The following is a 26,122-nucleotide window of genomic DNA, read 5'->3' as shown; positions in this document are numbered from 1 at the left end:
CACAGCAAGTACCAAAGGGCCGCACGTGGCCCTCGGGCCGCAGGTTGGGCACCAGGACCATAGAAAGGCACCACTTCACCACTCTAGGGTTCCAGTGCAGACTGCGGAATGCTCTCTGTCTGTCATGCTGATCCTCTGGTCGCTGAGCGGGAATGTGGATAAAGCAGTACAGTCACATCTGATGGAAGTATGACCAGCTGAGAGAGCCGAACATATCATATATAAATAGAATGCGATGACGAGGATCAGAGCTACAATAATGACAATAACCGGGCTCACTTCATCCTCCGCTCCGCCTGTAGCTCCTCCAGCAGCTGCTGATGATCGGGAAGCCCCGGGTTCCTCTCCATTCTCCACCTGATGACACCTGAGCAGGACGCATCACCATGGCTACCGGGACTCGTACCTCGTGACCGGCTCCGTCTGACGTGCTTTACGTGATGACGCAAGAAAGCGCGTCGTATTGGTGTGCTTGCGGAGAGGTGGGCGGTGATTGGCGGGTGATATGAGATGGAGTCTGTGGAGATGTACTCTGGGATGGTGACCGCTCTGGGTGAGGATAATCACATGGGGCTGTACTGGGGGTCACTTACTGGCCTCCTCCATAGATAGGGAGCTAGTAATGGTTTCTACTGTCAGCTTACTAACGCTGTGTTACCTAGTGGCGGGGTGTGTCCTCCTATAGTATAAGGCAGTACCACTGACACCAAGGATGGGGCGCTATTTTCCACCCACTGATGCCAATGATGGGGTGCAACTTCCCCCCCCCCCCACCCAACTGACACCAACGGCGGGGCACTATTCCCCCCCCCATTAACTGATACCGATGACAGGGTGCATATCCCCCCCCCCCCCACTGACAATGGACGCACTATACCCCGCTACTGTGATACTGCCCCCCCACTGACACCAACGACAGGCGTTACTTTACTTCCCCCACTGACAACAACGGGGCACTATCCCCCCCCCCCCAACTGACGGGGTGCTGTCCCCGACACCTAGGTGCTATTCCCCCCCAACTGACACTGTCGAAGGGGCGATGATCCCCCCCCACTGACACCAAGAATAGCTGCGCTATCCCCTCCGACACCGCGATGCTGCCCCCACTGACACCAACAACAGGGTGCTATCCTCCCCACTGACTGAGTGCCTCCCCCCACTGACACAGGGCGCTACTCGCCCCCCCCTGCTGACACCGATAGGGTGCTATTTCCCCCACTAACACCGACAATGGGCACGCTATCCCCCCCGACACTGAGATGCTGCCCCCCCACTGACACCAACAACGGGGCGCTACTTTCCCCACTGACACCAACAACGGGGTGCTATCCCCCCACTGATGGAGTGTTGCCCCTGACACTGAGACGCTGCCCCCCCACTGACACCCACGGGGCGCTACTCCCCCCCACTGACACCGATGACAGGGTGCTATTCCCCCCCCACTAACACCGACAATGGGCACGCTATCCCGACACCGAGATGCTGCCCCTCCCCACTGACACCGACGACGGGGCGCTACTCCCCCCACTGACACAGATGACAAGGCGCGATTCCCCCCGCAACTGATACCGACAATGGGGCGCTATTCCCCCCTTCACTTAACACTGACGACAGGGCGCTATTCCCTCCCCCCCACTTGACACCAATGGGCGCTATTACCCCCCCCACTTGACATCGACGGTCGCTATAACCCCCCCACTGACACTGATGATGGGGCACTATTCACCCCCCAACACTGACGGGGCACTGTTCCCCCTCCCCCACTGACACCGACGACAGAGTGCTGACCCCCCCCAACTGACACAGAGGACGGGGAGCTATAACATCCACCTCCCCACCTGACACTGACAATGGGACGCTATTCCCCCCCCCTCCCCCTTGACACCAGTGACGGGACTCTACCCCCCCCCCCCCCCCCACTGACTCCAAAGAACAATTGAAAAATCATGCGCTTTCCAGCAGCGTACAAGAATGTGATGCTCCTTTGTAGACAAGCAGTGGTGCCATTAAGGCCTCGTTTACACAGGACATAAATAATGCTGTGTGCAGAGTCTAGTCCTCTACACTTCTGTATGCAGCTTCATTGAAATGAACTGGGCCAATCAGACAGCTGCATTGGGGGCCATTAACGAGCGGCATTTAGCATCATAAACAAGAAATAGATCAGAAACATGTTTGTGGCGGCACACATTCAGTGTATTTACAGCAGATACACGTTTAAATGCGTCCAAGGATGTGTAAACACATAATCATGTTTATAACTCAAAAAAAAATCAGCGAGTTCTCAGGACAGAAATTGCGCAAGCTGCATATGCACTGAAAAAAGGAACCCTAAAGCCTTGCAAATAATCTAAAAAAAAACAGTGCAGCTCTATAATAATGAATGTAAATATACAAATAAATGTGTAATATCAATAATATTACTAAATCAATTAATCATTAAATAGTGATTTACAATATAAGTGAATAAAGCGCTAGGTTGGGCGCCAAAAATAAATGTGATACTGTGAGAAGTCTTATAACAAAAAAAGTGTTCATAAATTAGTGAAGGCTTGACGAGATCAGGTCAGCATACAGAGCTCCATAAAAGTCCTAATGCACTTGTGACATCCTATAAATCCGTGTGGCTTAATCTGTGTGAAAGATTGTAAGAAATGCGCACTCACCAGATGTGCATGATTAATGAGCAATATGTTGAACAAGAATTTGCAGGAAGCCCCCTTTAAATGGATCTGACAGACAGCATGGAACCAGGATCCCTCCTCTGCAGCCACGCTTCCACTGGGGTCGGGGAATCCTTAGAGACAATAACAAAAATGCTCATAGTGTAGTATATTGTCACTTTATTATGTAAAAAACAAGCTTAATAATCTTCCATGTGGAAATGAGGCACACATCTTTTGAGAATGTGCGTGCACATGAAACGCGTCAAGAAGGAGCCGTACGCTGTGACGTCACGCCACCGGAGCTGCACGAAGGTTCTGCGGCCATCTTAGAGAGTGGCTGTTCAGTCACATTGTCTTTTTATGCTGGTATATTCGAACATTTCCACATGGAAGATTATTAAGTTTTACATAATAAAGTGACAATATACTACACTATGAGCATTTTTGTTATTGGCTCTGGTTTGAGCTAAGGATTCCCAGGACCCCAGTGGAAGCGTGGCTGCAGAGGAGGCTTGTGTCCAGAGGAGGGATCCTGGTGTTTCTCACACATAGGCTACTCACAGAAACAAAAAAATTGCCTCCTGGTGTGAACCAAGCCTAAATAAAAGCAGTTATTTTGTATATTTGGATACAATAGAAAAGTGTTAGAACTTCTGTCAGGTTTTTGTTGCTTTTTGTGTCCCTGTGAGGGAAAAGTGATGAGCACAGGATGTTCAGACTAGGATCCAAACCCACGTGTGAGCCGGCCAGGAAGCTTCCAGCTGGGGTATTCCCTGCCCCACAGCCCTTGTAGGTATATACAATATACCAATCAGCCAGAACATTATGATCACCTACCATAACCTGTCAAGGTATGGACACCACTAGACCTCTGAAGGCATCTGTGGTGTCTGGCACCAAGCCATCAGTAGCAGATCCCCTAATGCTACATGTTGCGAACCATGTGGGACCTTCATGGATCAAACTTGTTTTTCCAGCACATCCCACAGATGCACAATTGGATTAAGATCTGGAGAATTTGGAGGCCAAATCAACACCTCAAACTCACTGTGTGCCTTAACCACTTGCCTACTGGGCCAATTCTGACGCTTCTCTCCTATAAGTAAAAATCTGAATTTTTTTGGTAGAAAATTACTTACAACCCCCAATCACTGGGGAAGCAAAAATCGCTGTAGCAGTTGCTGTTCTTTAAGAAATGGCACCAGTCTTCGGGGTCCCTGTGGTTACGATGCAGTGGGGTAGCCAGAGTAGCATAGTAACTACAGGGGCATTCCACTATTCATAGAATCCTTTGTCATTTTTTTCAATGAATGTGAGGTTGTTATCTGATAAGGTGGGTCAATGGTATCATGATGTTTCACTGAAAAAAATGCAAGGGATTCTGTGAATGGCGGGAGTGCAAAAGTGTGTGGCCCCTCCTGAGCTCTGCTGTACAAGGAGTGCAAGAGATTGATACCAAGCCAACACCTTTAACCGGTACTGCTACAGGGTGGCATGGGTACGCAAAATCACGTGTATATATACGTGATTTCGCATTTCTGGGTAGGGTGCGCACCCTACCCGCGCCACCATTCGCAGCCACAGTTGTCAATCATCGGGTCCCGGACAGTGATTACCCGCCGGCACCCGCTGATCGCTGCAGATTACCGACGGGGGAGATACCTGTGTGTACACAACACAGATCTCTCCCCTGCAGCTCCTGCTTTGTTTATAAACGTAAACAAATTAATTTACACGTATTGGGATTTTCTATAGCAAAGACATGTAGCAGAATTAGTCCTCATGCACACTGGATGTTTTTACAGCGGCTGTTTTTGGCTATTGACATTTTTTTTCTACAACTAGGAAACTCCTCAGCATGTTATCCTATGTGTCCATAGACTGCAATCAATGATTTTTGGCTGGGAAAAACCCCCCAGAACTAGTGGGTTTCTAGAGGAGTTTTTTTAGCTGTAAAAACACTCTAACGCTGAAAAACGTGGTAAATCATGGTAAATCGCTGCAAACCGGCATTTTTGGACATTTTTTTGACCAAAAAAAATTATTTTTGGTTAAAAAAAAACCGCTAGAAAACGAAAACGTGGGAAAACGCTGCTTAATGCGGCAAAACTACACTAAACACGTTATCAAAACATCTAGTGTGCATGGAGCCTTAGGGATGCACTGAAACATAGACGAAAAGAGCCCTATCAACTTAGAAGGGTTTTCTTTGCTAAAGCTGGAGAGTACTAAATCAGGCTCACTTCTGCATACAAACCAATCAGATTCCAGGTTTTATTGCCAAAACTTAATTGAACAAGCTGAGGTTAGAAGCTGATTGGTTTCTATGCAGACGTGAGCCTGATTTAGTACTCTCCAGCTTTAATAAATCAACCCCAGAGTGACAGCCAGTGAGGGAACCTCTGTATAAACTGCTCCCTCACTGTATAGACTGCTCCTCTCCTGCCCCTGCCTTGCACACACTGCCCCTCTCCCCCCCCCTACAAAGATGGCCTGTCACGCATATGCTATCACACAGGGGACTATTGGTCGCCTATGTGATAGCAATAACATGTCAAAAAAAAACGAAATAAAAAAATATATACACATATATAAAAATATACACATACATGAAAGTAGAAAAAAGAGATTAAAAAAATTGGAGCCTCTCCACTCCCACAAACGCAGACATTTCGGTTTCTGTTTGGTTTTTGGTCACATGCATTCTGAATTTTTGGTATCGTTTTCGGCACCAGAATTTTCATTTCGGTGCACCACCAAGCAGAATACATTTTGGCCTAAATTTATGATGAAATTTGATTTTTTACATTTCTTTACTGGACATGTTTAATAGCAGAAATTCAAAAATATAGTTTTTTTTCTTAAAATTGGCAGCCTTTTTTTATTTATAGTGCAAAATATAAAATTGCACAGGCAATCAAATGCCACCAAAAGAAAGATCAATTTGTGGGAAAAAAAGGACTTAAATTTCATTTGGGTGCAGCGATGCATGACTGCGCAGTTGTCAGTTAAAGTAACGCAGTGCTGTATCGCAAAAAATAGCCTGGTCAGGCGGGGGGTAAATCCTCTGTTGGGCAAGTGGTTAATGATGTAGTATTGATTGCAGAGCTGCATTAATTTGTGTCTTTTACATCTTTCAGTAGTCCCGCTTTAACTTTTTTGTTGCCACAAGACAAACATAGTCATATATGGCTAGCCTCAATAAACCCCAATAAATGTTATTTTGCTTGTGAGATACTCTATATCCCTTACTAACTACAATCTCTCTGTTTTTTTTCCCCTCTCCATCTGCTTGCAGAGAACCTCACAAAGGAAGCCACTGTTTTGGCTGAACACAATAAACAAATTAGAAAATACAACATGACTCTGAAAAAGTTAAATACAAGCTTTGATCAGGTATGACATAATGAGGAGCATTCTGAGAATTGTGAGTGCTTGCAGCGTTTTCTCTCTAAAGCTCTGTTTACACCTCTGCAGGTGCGATGCTGCTTAGCCCATTCATGTCAGTGGGCTGCCTACATGTGAAAATTAAACAAAAGAAGTGCATGACCATTTTTAAAAATCCTGACACATCACAATGTACGGTACTTTGTTACCATGTGCTTTGGAATGCACGTGTGTTAGCAAGGTACATGTGGGTGCCATGTCCACATCTGAAAAAGTGCTGTGTGTTTTTCTGTTGCGAGAATGTACACGATTCTGTGCATGTTCCAGCAATGCACAAGTGTGAACATAGCATACATCATAGCACACATAACATGCACAGCAATTGCTGCACTTCATTTCTCAGTGCAGGTCTCCTGAGGGTAACAATGAAACATACCAGTTCAACGTTTGTTGGCACAGTTGGCCCCTTCAGGAGGCGTTTGGTTGGCATTTTTCATCCACTGGTCTGTTTTTTCTTTATTCATTTTTGTTTCATCATTTTTGCCTGAGATATATGAGAAATCCGTGGCTGTGTTCACATAACAATTTGTTCTTACTATTCCCTGGCGGTTTTTACCTCACATGAACTCATGTAAGTGTATAACCATATTGTAGTGTATCAAATTGTTTACAATAATTTGATTGCGTCATGTATATTGATATATATATGTTTGTTATAGACGTCATGCCTTCTTGAGCACTTCTGAAGAAGAGATTTTTGTTGATCTCCAAACACGTCAAGTGCAGACCATGCATGATCCATGATTAGATTTGCAATACCATATCTGATGACAACGCCACAATATGTATTGTAGCTTTATATTTATTTTTGAAGATTATAAAAATAAAATTTCATACTGTTTTTATAAAAAATCTCTTGAAATTTATCATACAAGTAAATTGTTCCGTTAAAGTCCCACCAAAAAGAGAACTTTCCCCCCCCTGGCACAGTTGGTGGTAGTCTCCATTTGGAGTGTGTGTGATAAGGTATTAGTGTAGACACTAATACCAGAAAAATAACTGGGATGTAGGAGCAATGATTTAATAGGAAGTGCCTGTTCATTGACCTTCATGGTAGGATCACCAGGTATTTTAATGAAAGCTAAAGGCATTAATGAAGTTTAAAGTCATTTCAAAAGTTATTTTTAACTTTTAATAGGTATATGAGAATATATTGATTGGGTTTACTTATATATTAACTGTCTTATCTCTGAAGGGATTCATAATTCACTGCAGTCCATATGATGATTGAGGTACCCCTACCAAGTAGTGCAGTCACTCCATAGACTTGGTTGAGTAATACAGCCTGGTTTGGGACCTTTCCTAGTCTGTGATTGGACAAAGAGCAGTACAGCAATCATCATTTTGTTCTCTCCTACCAGCAGAAGTGTGAGTGTTAAATGGGCAGTACTGTGCAATGCTTTGGAGTCTGATTTGGATTACAGTGCTACACCCCTACCCCTTTTTTTGGTGTACTGCTGATTTAGGGGGTCAGCTAATATCAAAACAAAATAAAGTCCTTTTGTTTTTTTGCATTTGCTATCTGCCTGGAGTTTAGACAGGTTCATGCAGCAGGTTTGCTTTAATGCCCTCCTCTCAGGAGCTTGCACTTGTTTTGTCCAGGGGTGTCACAAACGCACGAGAACAGCCTTGCGTAAGCACCAAGTAGATCGTTTACATAAGGTTCCTCCCCTTCCCCATAGCGGTCCTCGGAGCAGCAGGGAAGTGAAGGAAAGATCTCTTATGTGCTTCTTGGGTCCTGATAATTCTGAGTCATATTTTGTGTTACTGATCAAGAAAAACACTTCATTTAGACAGTCAATCCAATGAAAACAAATGTTTTGTTTTTGGGTACATATGGAGAGATAAGGTACCATTCCCACAAGTGTGATTTCAGTTGCTACTTGAATCGCATGTCAGTGGAAATCACATTGTTTTCAGTGGTGCCAGTTCACATCAATGCAACTCGGCATGGAGCGATTTTGGGAAAGGTACCAATACTACTTTGGTGTGATTTCATTTCATTGCTAAGGTATTTGGCCTTGGGTTCTTGGCTCTGCACACCTGCTATGGTCTTTGAGGTTTCACTATTTTCTCCTTTTAATTGGGTTGTTTTATGATTTTAGTAGAACATAACTACATTTTACATTTAGTATATACAGTACAATTGCTATACAAACCAAAGTGCAATTTAATATTAATAAAGTTTCAATCAGCAGCTCCTGTAATTATCTGTAAAATGAAATGCAATATGACAACCTGCAGATGTTCTGTACCTGCTAGTGTGATTGGCTTACTCATTTTCCCAGAAGTCTGAACTAAGATACAAGTAACATTTTAGCCATTCCCTGCAATAGCAATTATATTTTTGGAGGGATACTCCCTAAGGGTTAATTACTTCTAAAGGGATGCAGACACTGCAACTTTCCTCATTACAAATGCATCCGCTGATTAGACTGAACACAGACAATCCCATTCAGGAATCAGTATTCCAAGCACATAGTAGAGAATACAGCTTTTTCTTAAATAAAGAAACAGCCAAGAGTTTGTTAAAATTTTACAATGATTAACCAGAGGCAATTTTTTTTTCTTTACAAAAGTAGTTACTTTTTAAAGTGTAACTAAAGGCAAAACCTTTTTTTTTCCAATTTTGGATAGAGTAAGGCTGGCCATACACTATACAATTTTCTGCCCACTTTCCTGTAGATTTACCTTCAACTATGTAGTGCAAGATCCTGCCTAATTGGATACAATTGAAAGTGTTGTTAGGTTTGACCTCCTATTATATGGCTTTTGGTAAATCTAAACCAAAAATCTCAAGAAAATTGTATAATGTATGGCCAGCCTAAGGAAGGGTTATAACTCTTATCAGTTTTTCTCCATCTGTTTTCCATAGGGGAGATTTGCCTTCACTTCCTGTCCCATAGCCAATACAGAAAGTGAGAGGAAACTTTGGATTGTCACCAGCACTAGTGTTCCCATTGGAATACTTCCCCTCTATCACTGTTCTGTCAGCCCCAAATTTGGGATTTTCGTTTACTTTCTTTTTTTTTTTTAACTGTAAACAAGACAAATAAAGAGGGTGAATCTCCCTTATGTAGCACAAATGGCATAAAATCTGACAGGTGTTCTAATCCCTCTCCAAAAAAAAAAAAAACTTCCTTTAGTTAAAGTTTGGGAATACAACACTAGGATCTGAAACAGTCAAAGGTGAGCAGGAACACCAAAAACACAGGTGAAGCTGGATGTTGCAGACCATTTTGCTATTCAGTCCACCAATGTCAATAAATGAATAGATTTTCTTAGATTGTTTTTGTTTTTTCCCCTCTCCAGGTCCAGTCCAGGCTTGTGCGTGTGGCTGCTGTGAAGCCAAGTTTAAGCAGAACAGTTGTGTAAGAGGAAACCTGACCGCAGATGCTTGAAAGCAATAAAATGGGCTTCCATCTAGATTCTGACTGATAAAACACCACATTTGCATTTCTCCACATTTTATATGTGCTAGGTGTCTTGCAGAAGGTGAAAACATGCATAGAAAAAGGGGACTTAAAGGTGGCAATCTGGCCTTGTGCTACATACTGCAAATCTTCACTTACTTAGCCATTCACTGTGTTAGATTTGAGCTGTAACATCACTGAAGGTAAAAACGGATTTAGGATGCTGTAAAAACACTGTTACGTTTGAACATACTATGTTCACCAAGTGACTGTAAATCGCTACATGGACGACGTGCTTGCACAGATAACCAGCTTGATATGTTGGCAATTGAGTTGCTTTTGGATCATCAGTGCTCAGGTGATTTGTTTGTATATTGAAATTCTGATTTTACAGTGGACTGGCCAAATCTAGCCAGGATTCATAATTTTTGCAGCAGTCCATGGACTGGTTAAATTAACAAATATACGTTGCCTATAAAATATATTAACCTCACTGGAAGTTTTCATGTTTTACTGTCTTAGAAGATGTGATTTAATTGTATTTATTTTTTTTACTAACAGAAATAGCCTTGTTAATATCAAAGTGAAAATGTATCTGTGTGAAGTGATGGCACTGAAACACAGAATAATGGACTGCAGAAGTATACACCTTTTAACCACCTTCCGCCCGCCCTATAGCGCAAGGTGGTTCTCTCGTTCTGATAGGACGTCATATGACTTCCTACCATTCTCACTGTGCATGCGCAGCTCAGGGAGCGTGCAGCGCGGTGATCGCCGGTGTGCTGTGTCCCTCAGACACAGCGGATCCCGGAAAGAGCCGAAGATGTCGGCTCGGTCATGTGATCAGCTGTGTCCAATCACAGCTGATCACAGGTAAACACGGAAATGCCAGTTATCAGCATTTCTCTCCTCTCAAGCTGTCACGCTGACAGCTCGAGAGGAGAGCCGGTAATTGGCTTTCCGCGGAGAGGACATGTACACTGATCATCAGGGTACTGATGATCAGTGTGGCCCCAGAAGTGCCACCTGTCAGTGCTCATCAGTGCCACTGCCCATCAATGCCACATATCAGTGCATACCAGTGCACATCAATGCCAGATATCAGTGCCCATCTGAGCTGCCTTTCACTGTCACCCATCAATGCCAGTCAGTGCCACCTATCAGTGCCAGTCAGTGCTGCCTATCAGTGTCATGTATCAGTGCTGCCTTTCAGTGCCCATCAGTGATGCCTGTCAATGCCCATCAGTGCAACGTACCAGTGCCCATCACTGCAGCCTCATTAGCGCACATCAGTGAAGGAGAAAATTACAAAATTGTATAACAAAAACTAAGAAAAAACGTGTTTTTTTTTCAAAATTTTCAGTGGTTTTTGGTTTAAGAAAAAATAAAAATCCCAGAGGTGATTAAATACCACCAAAAGAAAGCTCTGTCTCAAAAAAATTATAAAAATTTCATATGGGTACAGTGTTGCATGACCGCGCAATTGTCATTCAAAGTGTGACAGCGCTGAAAGCTGGAAGTTGGCCTGGACAGGAAGGGGGTATACGTGCCCTGTAGGCTAGTGGTTAATATATCACACAGATCATTACCGGTGCAGCCAATTTTTTTTTCTTTTTTAAATCACATAACTGGTTAAATGAAGATCAATTTTATGTGTAATTAATGGGTTTCATGTGATTTGTAGTATAAAACATGGCTGGAAGATTTTACATCTGCCAGATCAGTACTGTGGCACAACCTTCACCTGAATGCAAAACACTCTGTGAATAGGTGAGCGTAAATCGGGATGAATATAAGGATATTTCCAAGCCACTAGGTATTCCTTCATGCAGGGCTTGAAACGCACCAGATTTTAGGTGCCATTTAAAATTAAGGTGGTTCACGCAGATGCGATCTACATGCATTGCGTTTTGATTGCCTTTATAAAAAGGGCCCTCTGTGAATTTGTAGCAGTGCTTTCCAGACTCACAAGGGATAGAGTAGAGTGGCATGCAGAGAGAAGTGTTCACATAGGATTGCTATTGCCAGGAGTTTTTGCATTGAGGTCAGTGGGAGGCAATGTGTGAACATAGGCTCCAGGACGCAATTTCTAGTCACCATGGCGACCTGTTGCCTGGGATTTGTCGAGCCCTGCCTTAGTGTATAGTTCAATTAATCATTAAAATATGTAGAGATGGCACAGCTGTAATGATGCAAAAGACAGGCCATCTAAAATTGAGTGCACAAGGTGTAGATTAATGAGGAAGGCCACCAAGAGACCTTGAGCTCAGATTCACACCAATGCGGTGCGGGAACCACTGCAAATACTGAGCGTTTCCCGCACTGCATTGCAATCGCATCATGTTAATACTATCTGGTGCGGGTGTCAATAATAAATTGACAGCCTGAAACAGATCGCAAAACACAATGCGATTGCCAGAAATCACATCGCATGGGTGAGAACACCCATGCGATGCGATTCAGGTGCGGATTTAAGAGTCCTGCACCTTTCTGGTGCAGATGTGATTGTGAGCCATACAAAGTGCATTGCTCAATTGCACTGCACAGACCTTTGCATGTAATTCGCACAGGAATGCAGTGCAATTCCTGTGCAAATTACATGTGGTGTCCCATACTGCATAGTGTGAACTCGCTGTAAACATTGTTAATATACCGAAATTGCTACATGAGAGTCCAGATTTCAGGTCAATAGACTCATTGCTTGCCATGCACCCTGACAGGGCTGGAGCAATTTTGTTTAGAGGGATGGGAAAAAATTGCAGTGCCCAAGCTGATAGAGGCCAATCCACACAGGCTCAATGCTGTAGTTGGTGCCAAAGTTGTCTACTGGATACTTATAAAAAAATTGCATAAGCATACACCCATATTTTGTTTTTTTTCATTGTCAATAATTTAAATCCCTTTTCAGAGATGTGTTTTCAATTTGTCATCATAAAGGATATTTCTGTTGATCAGAAAATTGTATTTTCTGATTTAATGTTCTACGATAAAGAAACATGTAATCTTCCATGTAACCAGGAGGAAACCTGAAGCATGGGTCCACTTTTAAAATCATATTTGTACTGAGTCTGTGGTGCACATACATACGTATAATTCTGTTTTCTCAAGATGACGCTGCATCTTGCCTGGAGAATGGAAATGTGTGCTGGTAAAGTTATAGTGACCAGGTTTATATATATATAGTTTTCCCACTAGCTCTATAAGGTGGTGCAAGCCAGCAAGGTGACAGAGGAGCTTTTCCCAATAAATCCTAACCTTGGTTGCCTTCATCAGCGCAGTCCATGGCTCTCACCCTGTTATTTTCAATTACACTCTACTGAACTGAAAGTATCTCATGATCCTGTCCTTGGGATCCGCTCTAAACGGCTGTAGAGAGCACAGGGAGTGGCAAATCAGACATTTCAATAGTAAGTTTTTATACAAGCCACATTAATACAAATAAGTAAATTTTATTAAAACAAAAAATAAAAGCAAATGCTTAGAAGTGTTTTAACAATTTCATTAAATAAATCCAACTCTATTCTTCTATTAAGCACACTGAACTAATATTTAAAAAATGGTTACATTATAATACATAGAATTTTACTTTGCTTTAAAAAAGGCACCCGTTTTAGGTTTCTTAAAGCCCAAATGAACCCTTGCTATTTATTGTAAGGCAGCCAGACTTCATATACAGTAATAATTTCCACATTCTGTGTTGTCGGGACATAGGGCAGTTAAATTAAGGCTCTCTCACACAAAGCAACAGCCTTGCTCTCGATTGGTCTGAGTTGCCCCCCCTAAATATTGCTGCAATCAGCAGTGCTGCTCAGGAAGCTGAAGAGAAGGGCGGCTACTTTGTGTGGGAGGGACCTCGGTCTGACTCTCCTATGTGCTGGCTAGGTATTTAACATCTTTTGAAGCACTTAACAGTGTAAGCTGCCTTATAGTAATAAATAACAAGGGTTCAATTGGATTTAAATGTCTGACTATATAAACAGATTATGGAGTTAGGATGTAAGATTTTTTTTTTTTTTTAATATTACTCTTTCATTTCACCATTTTATTGCTTTGTGAAGAAAGCCTGTTCAGAAATGCTTGTATGGGTTTCAGCACAATTTGTAACTACTGAGATCAAGTTACTTGTTATGTAATATAAAATGTACCTTTTTAGGATGTAATAAAAAAAACAAAAAACTTTCTAAATGTTAGGTATGTCTCTTTATTGCTGTGTTCTTCTGGTGCCTTCCACTGGTAGTGAATACCAGAGTGCTCATAGTCTGGCTACTAGTACATCCTAAACTATACCATGTGACCAGCATTGGTGAGATTTACTGCTATTGGTACACGGCTCACACTTTGGTAATCTTTGCTGTAGAGGAGAGCTGCTTTGGATAAATGTTCTCGTTTCACAAAGAATTCCTTTTAGCTTTTTCAAAATAGATCAATTCTATCGCAAGTAATACTTTTATATATTAAGTCTTTACAGTTCATTTGTCTTTACTTTGTTTAAGATATCAGTGGCTTAATTTATACACACACAAGTTCTGTTTAGCAGTGCAAAGATTGTACAGTCTTTTGTAAACCCCATTATTATATTTAACACAGCATTCTAGAATGTTCTGTTAACTTGTTTGATACAGCTATACTATCTGTATTCAAACTGACTGTATTCATATGTACGAGTATTAATAGGTCAACTATACTAAAGTATTAGAGAAATGAATACAGGTGAACAGTAGCAGGTTATGGTTATAAACAAAAGTCTGCTTTGTATTAACAGAGCTGATCTACAACTTAGGACCAGTTAATCGGGTTGGATATATTACTATAAAAAAAGAGAAATGTAAACAGATGTAATCACCCTTGTAGCCCCACAGTAAGGTTACAGTGATGCCACTGGATACAGGGAATCATCCCTGTAACCCCAGACTAAGGAAACATGTACACCGCTGTGTGCAGGTAATCCTCCCTGTAGCTCCAGATTAGGGATACACTAACACCACTGCAGGTAATTGCCCATGTAGCCCCACACTAAGGATACATTGACGCTGCTGTGTACAAGATTAGCACCTCTATAGCCCCAGACTAAGGATACATTGACATGAGAGATGAATAAAGGCAAACATGTTTTAAAGTCCAGCTAGTGTGATAACCATGACTCCCTCCAAAGATACAGAAGAGAAAAAAAAAAGTATGTGCTAGCTGGAAAATGAATGCAGCCAATACTTCAGGACTGCTAAGCTTCAATAAATCATATTTTTGTTTTTGGGTTTAGCTGCACTTTAATGTTCAGTTATGTCGTTCTTTATGGACGCTTGTTCAGCCAGAAAAAAAAAGTGCAAGTGTTTGCTAAATACTAGGAGTTGGCATGTCTCAGAATCTGAAAACAAGGTAGATGTAGGTTATTATATTTTATCCCACCTAGCACAAGCAAATTCAATCTTTGGATGCTTTACAGTAGGGAGTGTCCTCATTAACTCCAGGATTTATATCCAATCCAAAATTGCAGCACCAATGTGCTGTGGTTTTGGATTAATTGTATAGTAAATCTGAGACATGTGCCTGATTAATTGCACATCTGCCTTTGTCAGTTTTCTTCAACACATTTACAGTTCTTAAATCATCTACAGATTGGTAGACACAAGTACTTGCAGTGGTGTGTGATTATTTCCCTGTATGTATGGAACACAAACAAATACAGCAAATTAGTGGTGCAGTGAGAGGTTAATTGTAAACCTGCTTTGAGAACAATAGAGGGGTGGCCATTGCTGATGGCTTTTTGAAGTGCTAGTTGCTTGGCTGACCAGCTTAAAGCACATATTCACCTTTTCAGAAAAAATGAAAAGTTGAACACTATATACCCGCCCCACCCTTGTCCCTGCTGTACTTACATTGTGGGTGATGAGCAATCAGTACCCACATAGTGGTCCAAGGATCTCAAATCTCTGCTCCTCTCTCTGCAGCGCATATGGGACAGATCAGAGCGATGCTTTGTGCCAGCACTGACCAATCAGAATCAATCTAGTCTGTCTCAGAAAGAAGAGGGAGAAGAGCAGGGATTTCAAATTCCTGGACCGCTACACTGGATGTGTGGACACTTACAGCTCAGGACCCACGCAGGTAAGCACAGCGGGGAATCGGTTGGTGGGGAGAGTGTACAGTATTCACATTTTAATTTATTTCTGAGAAGGTGAACTTACCCTTTAAGTCTAGACTTGCAACAAATGTTCCTTTAAACCTGTCAACCAACTCATGACAGGACTATGCCATGGCTTCCTTCTGAAAATGGAAGTTGTTGGACCCTTAATACTTCACTGACCCAAAACAACTGTACATAAGTCAGAATTTCTCATTTCTATACCTGTTCCAGGTTAGGGAAGCCAAAGCACCAGGCAACTAGTTTTTCAGGAGAAAAAAGGCAGCCCACATTTCAGTCAAGCCCGCTAAATCTTACAGGGAGATCACCCAACCTGCACAGAATACTGTCAGGTGAAAAGCAACTTATCCAAGCATGGGATCATTTGTTGCCAGGGACAATACCCCTTCTAGTGTCCAACAACATCTATCGTAGGTGGATGTGCAGAGGTAAGCAAGTGTTCTGCTGCTTAGTGTTTCTCCATCTTTGACTAAATGTTCTGGCATTAGTGCAATATAAATACATAACAGTTTTTATCAATATAATTGCCTTTCCCATTGCTCTCCCCCCCCTTCTCTGATGGATTTTCCAGTTGTGCCCCTCACAGTTTAAAAGTTCATTACCTTTAATTTTATAGCTCAAACTGGTTAACTTTTAACAATCTATTACTGCACTATTCCTCCAACACAGCACCACTCTTCTCCAAAACCATAAAAAAAAGTATTAGGAATTTTTCCTGAAGCACTGCCTTTTGGGAAAAAATATCTAACCAAGTAGTATGCCCATGCCACACCCCGTAAGTGCATGCAGGTGTGTACACCTAAGTGTAAATGAAGAAAAGTTTGGAATCATGGTTCTGTAAACTGCTGGAAGGGATTATGGGAAAACAAGGGTTAAAGCAGCGTTTTTCTGTAAGGCATTGGGTAAAAGGCTGTCAGTGGTTCAGTGGGGTTCCTTCTTGTTTTGTTTCTCATTCAGTTTGTATTCATCCAAAATTGCATGGCTGGTTTCTTTTGCAGTTTTTTTCACAATGGCTTTTACACCCAGGTGGTCAATGTTAAATGCAGTTACTCCAACGTTGATCGCAGAATTGACGGCATCATGAGTGGCGTGCCCAGCATCTTTTCCATACCTAGATCACACATTGAAAGATTTTACAAATATCTCCATAATCACATTATTAGATGGCATTGATTTGAGATTTTTTTTTTGGGCACAGTTATGCAATTAATTTGCCACATATATAGCTACCTAGGCCTTCCCACCGCAATCCAAAATGGAAAAAATATTTTTTTCGAAAGTTGTTCTTTGCCAACTTTTAAAGAAAAGGCAACTATTGTGTGGACTGCAGCAAGGACATTGGTAATGTAGTCAAGCAATGCAATAAAATCTAGTGAGCCCCTCTGGGTTTGTTTTCAAGATATTGCATGTATACAATTTTACTAGTATCACTGACATACCTTTTGAACTTCTTCTTGGCAAATTAATAGCAAAGACTACTGTGAGCCTAAACACAGAGCTAAAACCAGATTTACCCGATTTTTATATTTGAAGTGATAAAAATAATTATTCATCTCTTATTTACTTTGATAAAAATAATTATTCATCTCTTATTTACTTGAATTAAACAGAATTTTCTTTTTTTGTATTGCACAAAGTACAAAAACTCACACAACTGTCATACTGGCACTTTGAAAAACAGAAGAAAGAAATGTAGGTTGCCCATAAACAATCAGTTCCTTGATATAATCAGCATCTAGTTATTGTGGGCAATTAGACCTTTACTGCCCATTTACATGTTTGCACTGTATTTAATGCACACATGTTGCATTAAGGGAGCATATTAATTTAAATGTTGCTTAACAACCCGCTCTCCCCCCAAAAAAAATTAAAAAGTGCGTGCACTAAGGTGTTGGGTACACTAAGGTACACAAAGGTGTTGGAGTGTCATTCAGAAAGAATGGCACCTTGAGGCACCAACCTGCATAAAGGTGTGATGAGGTATTGCACCCTATAATGCAACATTGTAAATGGGCCCTTCTAGTTCCTGTAATAAGCACAATATTTCCTTAAAGCAGGTCAGTGAGACAGTAAGGTGTGACTTGTGTACTGTTCAGACATCAGAATGTAATTCATGTAAAAGAGGAAGGACTCTATTCATATCAAAACTGGGCTGAGCATTACAGGGCTACCTGTTTCTGTTCATTTATAGAATACAGATAATAAAAACAACATTTTGTTCAATAGAAAGCTATTTTTGTGCTCATCTAACTACAGTTGTGGCCAAAATTATTCAACCCCCAATGCTGTAAAGGGGTTTAGGGACTATAGTGTACATTTGGAATTGTATTCAGAATCAAATCCTACAAGGACGTTGTAACTACCCAAATGCAACTAAAATGACATCAATTGTTTATGTAATACAGTAGTAAATGGTTCTTATGTGGTTTCTTCATTGCCACAATTATTCAACCCCTTAAAGACTACCACTCTGAAGAACAGAGGTTCATACAGGTGCTTTCCATCAGGTATTGAAAACACCTGTGGATGTCACCGAGCAGCAATCAAGCATAATAAGCACCAATTAGGCAGCTTTAAAATGACTGTGATACTCAGCTCCTTCTAGACATTTACTGGTGTGGTTACAAACATGGTGAAGGCAAGAGAATGGTCCAGGAAGACAAGAGAAGAGGTGATTTCTCTTCACAGGAAGGGCAATGGCTATAAGAAGATTGCAAAGATGTTAAACATACCAAGAGACACCTTAGGAAGCATCATTCGCAAATTCAAGGCAAAGGGCACTGTTGAAACGCTACCTGGTCGTGGCAGAAAGAAGATGCTGACTTCGACTGCTGTGCGCTACCTGAAGCGTAGAGTGGAGAGAAGTCCCCGTGTGACTGCTGAGGAACTGAGAAAAGATTTGTCAGATGTGGGTACAGAAGTTTCAGCCCAGACAATAAGACGCACACTGCGTAATGAAGGCCTCCGTGCCAGAACTCCCAGGCGTACCCCCTTGCTGTCTCCAAAGAATAAGAAGAGTCGACTGCAGTATGCCAAAAGCCATGTGGACAAACCACAAAAGTTGTGGGATAGTGTTCTGTGGACTGATGAAACAAAATTAGAACTGTTTGGGCCCATGGATCAACGCTATGTTTGGAGGAGGAAGAACAAGGCCTATGATGAAAAGAACACCTTGCCTACTGTGAAGCATGGTGGAGGGTCAATCATGCTTTGGGGCTGTTTTGCTTCTGCAGGTACAGGGAAGCTTCAGCGTGTGCAAGGTACCATGAATTCTCTTCAGTACCAGGAGATATTGGATGGAAACGTGATGCAGTCCGTCACACACCTGAGGCTTGGGAGACGTTGGACCTTTCAACAGGACAATGATCCCAAGCATACCTCCAAGTCCACTAGAGCATGGTTGCAGAGGAAAGGCTGGAACATTTTGGAGTGGCCATCGCAGTCACCAGACTTAAATCCGATTGAGAACCTCTGGTGGGACTTAAAGAAAGCAGTTGCAGTGCGCAAGCCTAAGAATGTGACTGAACTGGAGGCCTTTGCCCATGAAGAATGGGCGAAGATACCCGTAGATCGCTGCAAGACACTTGTGTCAAGCTATGCTTCACGTTTAAAAGCTGTTATAACTGTAAAAGGATGCTGTACTAAGTACTAAGATTGAATGTCACTTGGGGGTTGAATAAAACTGATAATGCTGTGAGCACAGAAAAGACATTTGTGGTTATTTCATTATAACTGTTATGTTATATTTGTCTGACCTACAAGTGCCTCTTTAATGTAAATGTAAGCAAGATGACTGAATGATCAAAAGCAATGTCAAACTGGCCAAAACACTCAATTTCAGTGGGGGTTGAATAATTTTGGCCACAACTGTAGATGAAGAGAATAAGTCTATTTACCAGATATAAGTACACATTCACAAGTATGTACTGTATCTGTGCGAGAATATGGCTGTATCTCAACTATGTGCACATGGTCACATATTGATTATGATACCTTTTTTCCATTAGCAGGATCCTCAGTATGAATAAATGTAATCTACATGTGCTAAGCTGTTAGTCCTCATGCACACTGGATGTTTTTACAGCGGCTGTTTTTGACTTTTTACTTTTCTACAGCCAGTAAACTCTCCAGCATGTTATCCTATGTGTCCATGCGCACATAGACTGTAATCAACATTTTTTTGGCTAGGAAAAAAACCCAGAACTAGTGGGTGTTGATGAGTTTTTTCTAATGCGGCAAACCAGCGTTTTTTGGACTTTTTTGAGTGAAAAAATTTTTTTGGTAAAAATAAAACACTAAAAAACGTGCAAAAAAAAGTGGCAAAATTCCGCTAAACGCTAATGCAAAACCACTGAAAAACTGCTGTTTTTAATCTGACTTTACACAGCTAACGTTATCAGTGTTATTAAAATGCCCCGTGTGCATGGAGCCTAAAGGCTGGAGGTATTTTTACCATAATGCATTCTTAGCATGTGCGAGTGCAGCTCCTCCCCCAGCCCCACCTTTTACTTACCTGGGCCCTATGTCGATCCAGTGCTGGTCTTGAGAGCAGCGGTTATCAACTCTGTCCCTCCTCATTGGCTTAGAGACAGCAGAGGGAGCCACTGGCTCCAGTTGTTGTCAATCACAGCCAGTGGGGAAGGAGCAGAGGGTGGGACTGAGCCTGCATAAGTGCCCCCATAAAAAGTGGCTTGCTATGTGGGCACTCAGAGCACTGGTGGGAGACCTAAGAAGAGGAGGACTAGGGCTGCTTTGTGCAAAGCCATTCCACAGAGAAAGTAAATGACATGTTTGTTACTTTTTTTTTTTATATATTTTAATAAAAATATGGGTTTATAGTCACTTTAAGTAGAACTCTTTATGGGCAAACAGCTGTAGGGAATGTTCCCTAATTAAATTAAGTGTGTTAGCTCATCTGCTGTATCCAGCCTGAGCAGCTGTTTTCTTTTATGTCAGCTCAGCAGGTCTTCCCTAAGCTCAGTGGGTTGATTGTTTCTGCTTGTTACTGTGAAGAAGGTTCCATTAATGATTAATCAGAGCGAGATGGACAATCACTAAGCCATAAATATGTATCTGACCCAACCAATCCTTAAAGTTCTTGTGCAGAACTATGGTTTGGGAAATGATCAATAATCAGGTCACCTATCAGGAGTGTTTTCTACCTCCTGGGCTTCTGCCTAAAGTGTCTCTCCACTTGGGCCTCGCCTAAGCCTAGGACATGTTCCAGAGGCTCATCAGCTTTGGTTGCCTGTGTGAGTGGATATCTGAGGTAGTTGGGCTTGCAAGGAATTTTCTAAAGGGAAGTTGGGTAGAAGTGACTAGATCATAGCTGATCAAGGTATCTCACTGCTCTAAAACAATAAAAGGACACACTGATTAAAAAGGTTCCATTGGAAGCTAAGACAAGACCGTGACTGCTCTTTTCTTTAGGTGGATCAGTCTGTTTGCTCCCACACAGGGCCTGCTACTACACCCATTGCTACTTCACAATACCTGTACTATTTTCTATTCCTTTTTGGGTATCCGCACTTCTAAACCCTCCTCTCCTAGAATTGCATTCAGCAACAATGAGTAAAAAGGCTAAAGTGACTGACACCCAACTTTTTTCACCCCATCATACACCAAGAACCAGACTGGAAATGTTAGCCTGCTACACTGCACAAGGCATCCCTTCACACCACCCTAAGGGCAGTGGTAAAATACATGAAGACCAGAGGATGCCTTCACTATTCCTGGCACAGTTTTACAGCTTATAGCACATGTGTCAAACACAAGGCCCGCAGGCCGAATCAGGTCCACCAGGTCATTTCATGTGGCCCTCGCACCTCTCCTGCAGCACCCCCACCTTGTCTTAGCAGTCGTCAGCACAGAGGAATTGAAATTTTCTTCCAGATTCTGCGCTTTTCCGTGCAGCCACAGAGAGGCGCATCTCTGCCTCACCCCTCCATCTTAGCGTTTGGCAGCAGAGAGGAGTACAGAACTCCTCCTACAGATCCTGTACCTCTCCGTGCAACCGCAGCACTCCCTCAGCTTTGCCTCCCCTGGTCTCGGCCTTCAGCAGACTCCAGCCCTCCTCTTGTCCTCCTCCAGACCCTACACTTTCTGCTTCCCAGCTCTGCTCCCAGCAGCAGCACAAGGTAAGGGGGGTGCACTGTGATGTAAGGGTGGGTGGGGGACTTTTGACTTCTGATGTTGGGAGGGCTCTTGACATCCAATGTAAGGTGGGGTTGGGGTGTTGTGGACATCTGTTCTTACAGATACAACCGGACCTTTCAGATAATACTGATACGGCCAACAATGAAATTGAGTTGGACTCCCTTGGCTTATAGTGTCATATTTATGCTTACTGGGCAGTTAATGAGCAGTGTGAGAATGTGGGTTCACTGTCCAATAAGCAAGTTGATGACACAGAAAGTTACAAAGCTGAAGCAGGAGAAATTGGGGGGGGTCACCTGTCTGGCTGGGTTTTGTGGTAGAGGTGTGTGAATCCCAAAATGTTCTGAAAAAAACTACTACAAATCCTTTGGCAGGTAAGTCTTCATAACAAATATACTGTATATTCCAACTGTGTATTTAGCTGTCAGCTTTCAACTTTGTTCCTAGCCTCGTCCTTTAACGCTTCCTGATAATCCAGATTTGAAGATGGATGCAAGTCAGTTATGTTATCTTTAAACATAGCCCAATATGTCAAAAGTCCTTCCCTTTTTACCAATAGCAGACCCAAAATAAAGCAGATTACCAATTGTCATACCCTAACAAATAAAACATTTTGCAGCAAAATGCCAACCATGTTTTATAGTAAATATATCTATTATAACTGTTATCATCCATTTTATTGATAAGCTTCATGTGCTCTCATCCCTATATACAGCGCAATCTTTCTTTATTTTTTAAATGAAGCAGGGTATATTAGGAATCTCTGCAAGCGAGAATAAATCTCCAATAGCAACACAAGCAGAAATAACACTTTTTTAGTGGAGCAGGAGAAGGTTTAAACAGAGTCCTGGATAGAAGTAAAAACTCATCAGGGGTTCTTACCCCACTTTCTTTAAAAAAAAAAAAATGGCTGTGTATACTCTTCAACAAATACACCAAAATAATGTATGCCAATGTCCCATTCAACAAACTTCGTATGTGTATGGATAGTTTGTATGCGTAAGCATGTGGAGCATGCATTGGCAGAATGATCACCATAAATCCACATTCATTAACCTATACCCAACATTTTGATACAATGTCAGAAGGGTGTGGGATAGGAATAGGTAAATCAGATACAGTTCCCATCTATAGAGCTGCCCATTTGAAGGCACACTATTTTAATGGTGTTTAAACTGGTGTCCTCGAATGGGGTGGCCCTAAATCTTATGCTTGATATGGGTATATCCTAGCAGGTATGAATATCCCAAAATAAGACATGACCCTTATCTCTTTTCATGTTAAGTAGCAGTATAGCACTTGGTCATACACAATACTAGTGTTGGGTCCCATTTTGCAAAGCCCTGTCTCTCCCCAGCAACATACATCCTCTCCCTCTCTTAAAGTGGTTGTAAACACAAATACCCAGTAAAGTGACTGGCCTCAGGTGATACCCAGGGGTAAAACAAATCCTGCTACATAATTTGTACCTGTTTATCTGTAGCATTCTCTTCTCTGCAGCTGTTCAAAGATCAGAATTAATACAACTTGTCTGAGATTTCAGAAAGCAGGGGGTGGAGAGCTAAAGTTACACTCTGCAGCTGGAGCTCTGAGACCTCATTGGAAAAAAGGGTCACATCCCCCTTTACACAGCACACAGGAATGGATCTGAGGCTGTAAAATCACAGGCTGTGTGCTGAAGGTCCCTCCCATCACCTTTTTTTCTCTTGGTGTCAGGAAAACTTGTCAGAAGCGAATCATGTTGATAGCAGAGGAACAAGGTAGATGACAGAAATTACACTTAGTGCTCTGTATTGAGATACACTATAGAGGGATATGCTTTGTTCATATTTCATGTCTAAAGTTTAAAACCACTTTAACTACAATGTCACTAACACCGCTATAGAATATCTCAGACTGCCTACAGACTGGTCTATAAAATGGAAGAGAACAGCTATTTAAAAAAAAAAAAAAAAAAAAGATACAAAAATATTTTTGTACAAGTTAAACATTTTAGCAAAATGATTTTTTAGGGTATGGCATTTTATTCAACAAATGCTTTATTTAAAATGATAAACTGATTAATTAACATATTAAAAACACATAAATGGTATTCACTTAGGGTTTTGTAGCCGGAGGTTCAACCACATTTTCTCCCCTATATCTAGAATAAAAATCATTACACTTCTGTTAACAGATAAATACTGAAAAATAAATTTACATAAACACAATATTAGAACCTTGAGAGGGCTTTACTTTTGAAGTTTCTAATTTCAATTGAATTCCGCCATCTTCTTGGAACACATTTACAAACAATCATGTAAGAGTGTCCCACCATTATTTACAGCACTTACCGGATTTAAGCCTATATGCTGCGGGCTGAACGAAAAAAAAAAAAAAAAGATAACAGGTATACAGAGCAGATGAATGAATCTCCTGCTGCGGCTATTGCATTTTGACACCTGGCCCTGCTGGCTGTCAAAATACCTGAACAGCTCTTTGGTCATTTGTCCAGGATGGTGAGGTTTGCATAGAAGAAAGATTCTGTGGAGAGGTGTCGTTTATACACATAATGAGTTGTCGTTAGGAGCACCTTCTTAAATTGAAAGGACTAACCTGTACCATATGAGTACATAGCCAGGCTGTGGGAGCCAGAATTATTGTTGGTTGGTAGGGGATCAAATACTTATTTTACTCACTGAACTGCAACTCAATTTATAATATTTGTATCGTGTTTTTTTCTGGACATTTGGATATATATAATATTCTGTCTCTATCATTTAAAATACACCTTTGATAAAAATTATAGACCATTCATCTATTTGTAAGTAGCTAAACTTACAAAATCTGCAGGGGATCAAATAATAATTGTCCCCATTGTATATCCTGCAACGGTATCATCTGCCTTCAACACCAGTTTTCACAAGCAGATGGTGTACTGGTAGCCTGTGGCTCAGGAACTGCAACAGGAGGCAACCCCACTGATGTCACTGTGAAGAGGGGCCACAAGCTAGGAAGTTATTGACAAGGGATGGGGGGGTGTAAACCTCAAAACATATTTCCATGATTGCAGTCAAATTTGAGAAAACGCCACAATATGTTGGTTATGTGTTCCCATTCACACATCATATCTAAAAAATATTCAAAAAATATTTTTAATTTTTAGATGTTACTAAGAAGGTGTCATGGCGGATTCTAAGAATTTCTGGACAGTCTTTAGCAGGCTATAGATTATGTGATTTCCACCTGTGGTGGAAGGAAAGAAAATTGCTTGATTCTCTCATCAACCCAGTCAATGTTGATGGGGTAATCCCTCCTGCAGCACGCCTTCTCACCAGCAGAACACAATGATTATTACTAGCAGCTATAGCCTCCTTTCCACCCCCTGGGCATTCAGAACTGGATGCGATGCTTGAGTGGGTGGGAAAATAGTTAAAAAATTGTTCATTAATACTTATACATTACAGCAATGGGTTTGCCATCATGCTGGAAAAAGACCAAGAATGACACCTACTTATATTTGACGGTATGAACGGTCTCTGTGGCCACACTTTTAGCTATGTTCTTCCCAGCATACTCCAGGCCCTGCCAGACGGTCGCAAATCCTAAAAGGATAAAATGGTTTCATGTTAACTTGCTGAAACTGCTGAATTGTAATAGGAGGAAGAGACCTCCGGTCTTGTGAATACCTTGTACACCACTAGCTGCTACCACCATAGCGCCATCCAGTGGAGACTTCCCATCCTTGTCTTTCTTCAAAGATTCTGGAATTAGCTTGCTGCCATGTTTCTTCACATGTGGCCCAAGTTCCCTGCCGACACAGCTCGCAATGGCACAGACACCATCCACTGTGGGATATATATATAGATTTTTTTTTACAATGTACATACTAACACTGGTTGCATACAAGAAACATTTAGGGCTCCATGTACATTAGCGGTTTTTCTTAAGCTCCTAGAAGCTGTTATTAGCATTTTTTTGTTGTTCCTAAAAGCGAAATAGTGTTATCCTATGTGTCTATGCACACTATTTTAGACTATTAGGATTTTTTTGCTTCAGCGTCTAGGAGCAGGAAAAAAAATAGTTTTTTGGAGTGTTTTCTTTTTTCCTTTTCCTCTACATCTACTGTAAAAATGCTAATAAAACACTAAAGCTCCTGAACACTTACCTGCGTTTACCTGCGTTTTTTATCCAGTGTTTTTTGAGCTTGAAAAAAAAAAAAAAAACACTACTGTGCATGGAGCCCTACGCTTTCCTTGACATTGTTGCCAAGAATAACAAAAAATTAAAATATTTTCTTCTATAAACTTGGTCTCTTTCAT

General features: G+C 41.6%; 2 protein-coding genes and 1 long non-coding RNA gene across 4 annotated transcripts in view; 1 reads left to right on the top strand and 2 right to left on the bottom strand.

Annotated features, from left to right (window-relative positions):
• CCDC169 (coiled-coil domain containing 169) overlaps positions 1–418 on the bottom strand; it is a 69,577-nt gene extending 69,159 nt beyond the window's left edge. Inside the window, exon 1 of the mRNA XM_089690853.1 lies at positions 280–418. Coding sequence (XP_089546979.1) covers positions 280–350 — 71 coding nt within the window. The 5' untranslated portion in view covers positions 351–418. The remainder of the gene's footprint in view (positions 1–279) is intronic.
• Positions 419–473: 55 nt separating this feature from the next.
• Positions 474–13,711, top strand: LOC149451239 (uncharacterized). The gene is made up of 3 exons (XR_016315128.1): positions 474–553; positions 5,965–6,062; positions 9,426–13,711. It is a non-coding gene; the product is annotated as an uncharacterized LOC149451239 (long non-coding RNA).
• SPART (spartin) overlaps positions 12,956–26,122 on the bottom strand; it is a 50,532-nt gene continuing 37,365 nt past the window's right edge. The window contains exons 6-9 of one of the 2 annotated variants that reach the window (XM_089690852.1): positions 25,490–25,648; positions 25,315–25,405; positions 23,919–23,964; positions 16,650–16,776 (exon numbers count right to left, since the gene is read on the bottom strand). In XM_089690852.1, coding sequence (XP_089546978.1) covers positions 23,919–23,964; positions 25,315–25,405; positions 25,490–25,648 — 296 coding nt within the window. In that variant the 3' untranslated portion in view covers positions 16,650–16,776. Of the gene's footprint in view, positions 16,777–23,918; positions 23,965–25,314; positions 25,406–25,489; positions 25,649–26,122 lie in introns of both variants that reach the window. The other variant, XM_089690851.1, reaches the window with a different exon arrangement.

This window comes from Staurois parvus, unplaced genomic scaffold, assembly GCF_062004578.1.
Source record: "Staurois parvus isolate SC_StPar_1 unplaced genomic scaffold, SC_StPar_1.0 ptg000544l, whole genome shotgun sequence".
In the NCBI taxonomy this organism is placed as follows: Eukaryota; Metazoa; Chordata; class Amphibia; order Anura; family Ranidae; genus Staurois; species Staurois parvus.
This window is presented reverse-complemented; position numbering and strand designations above follow the sequence as displayed.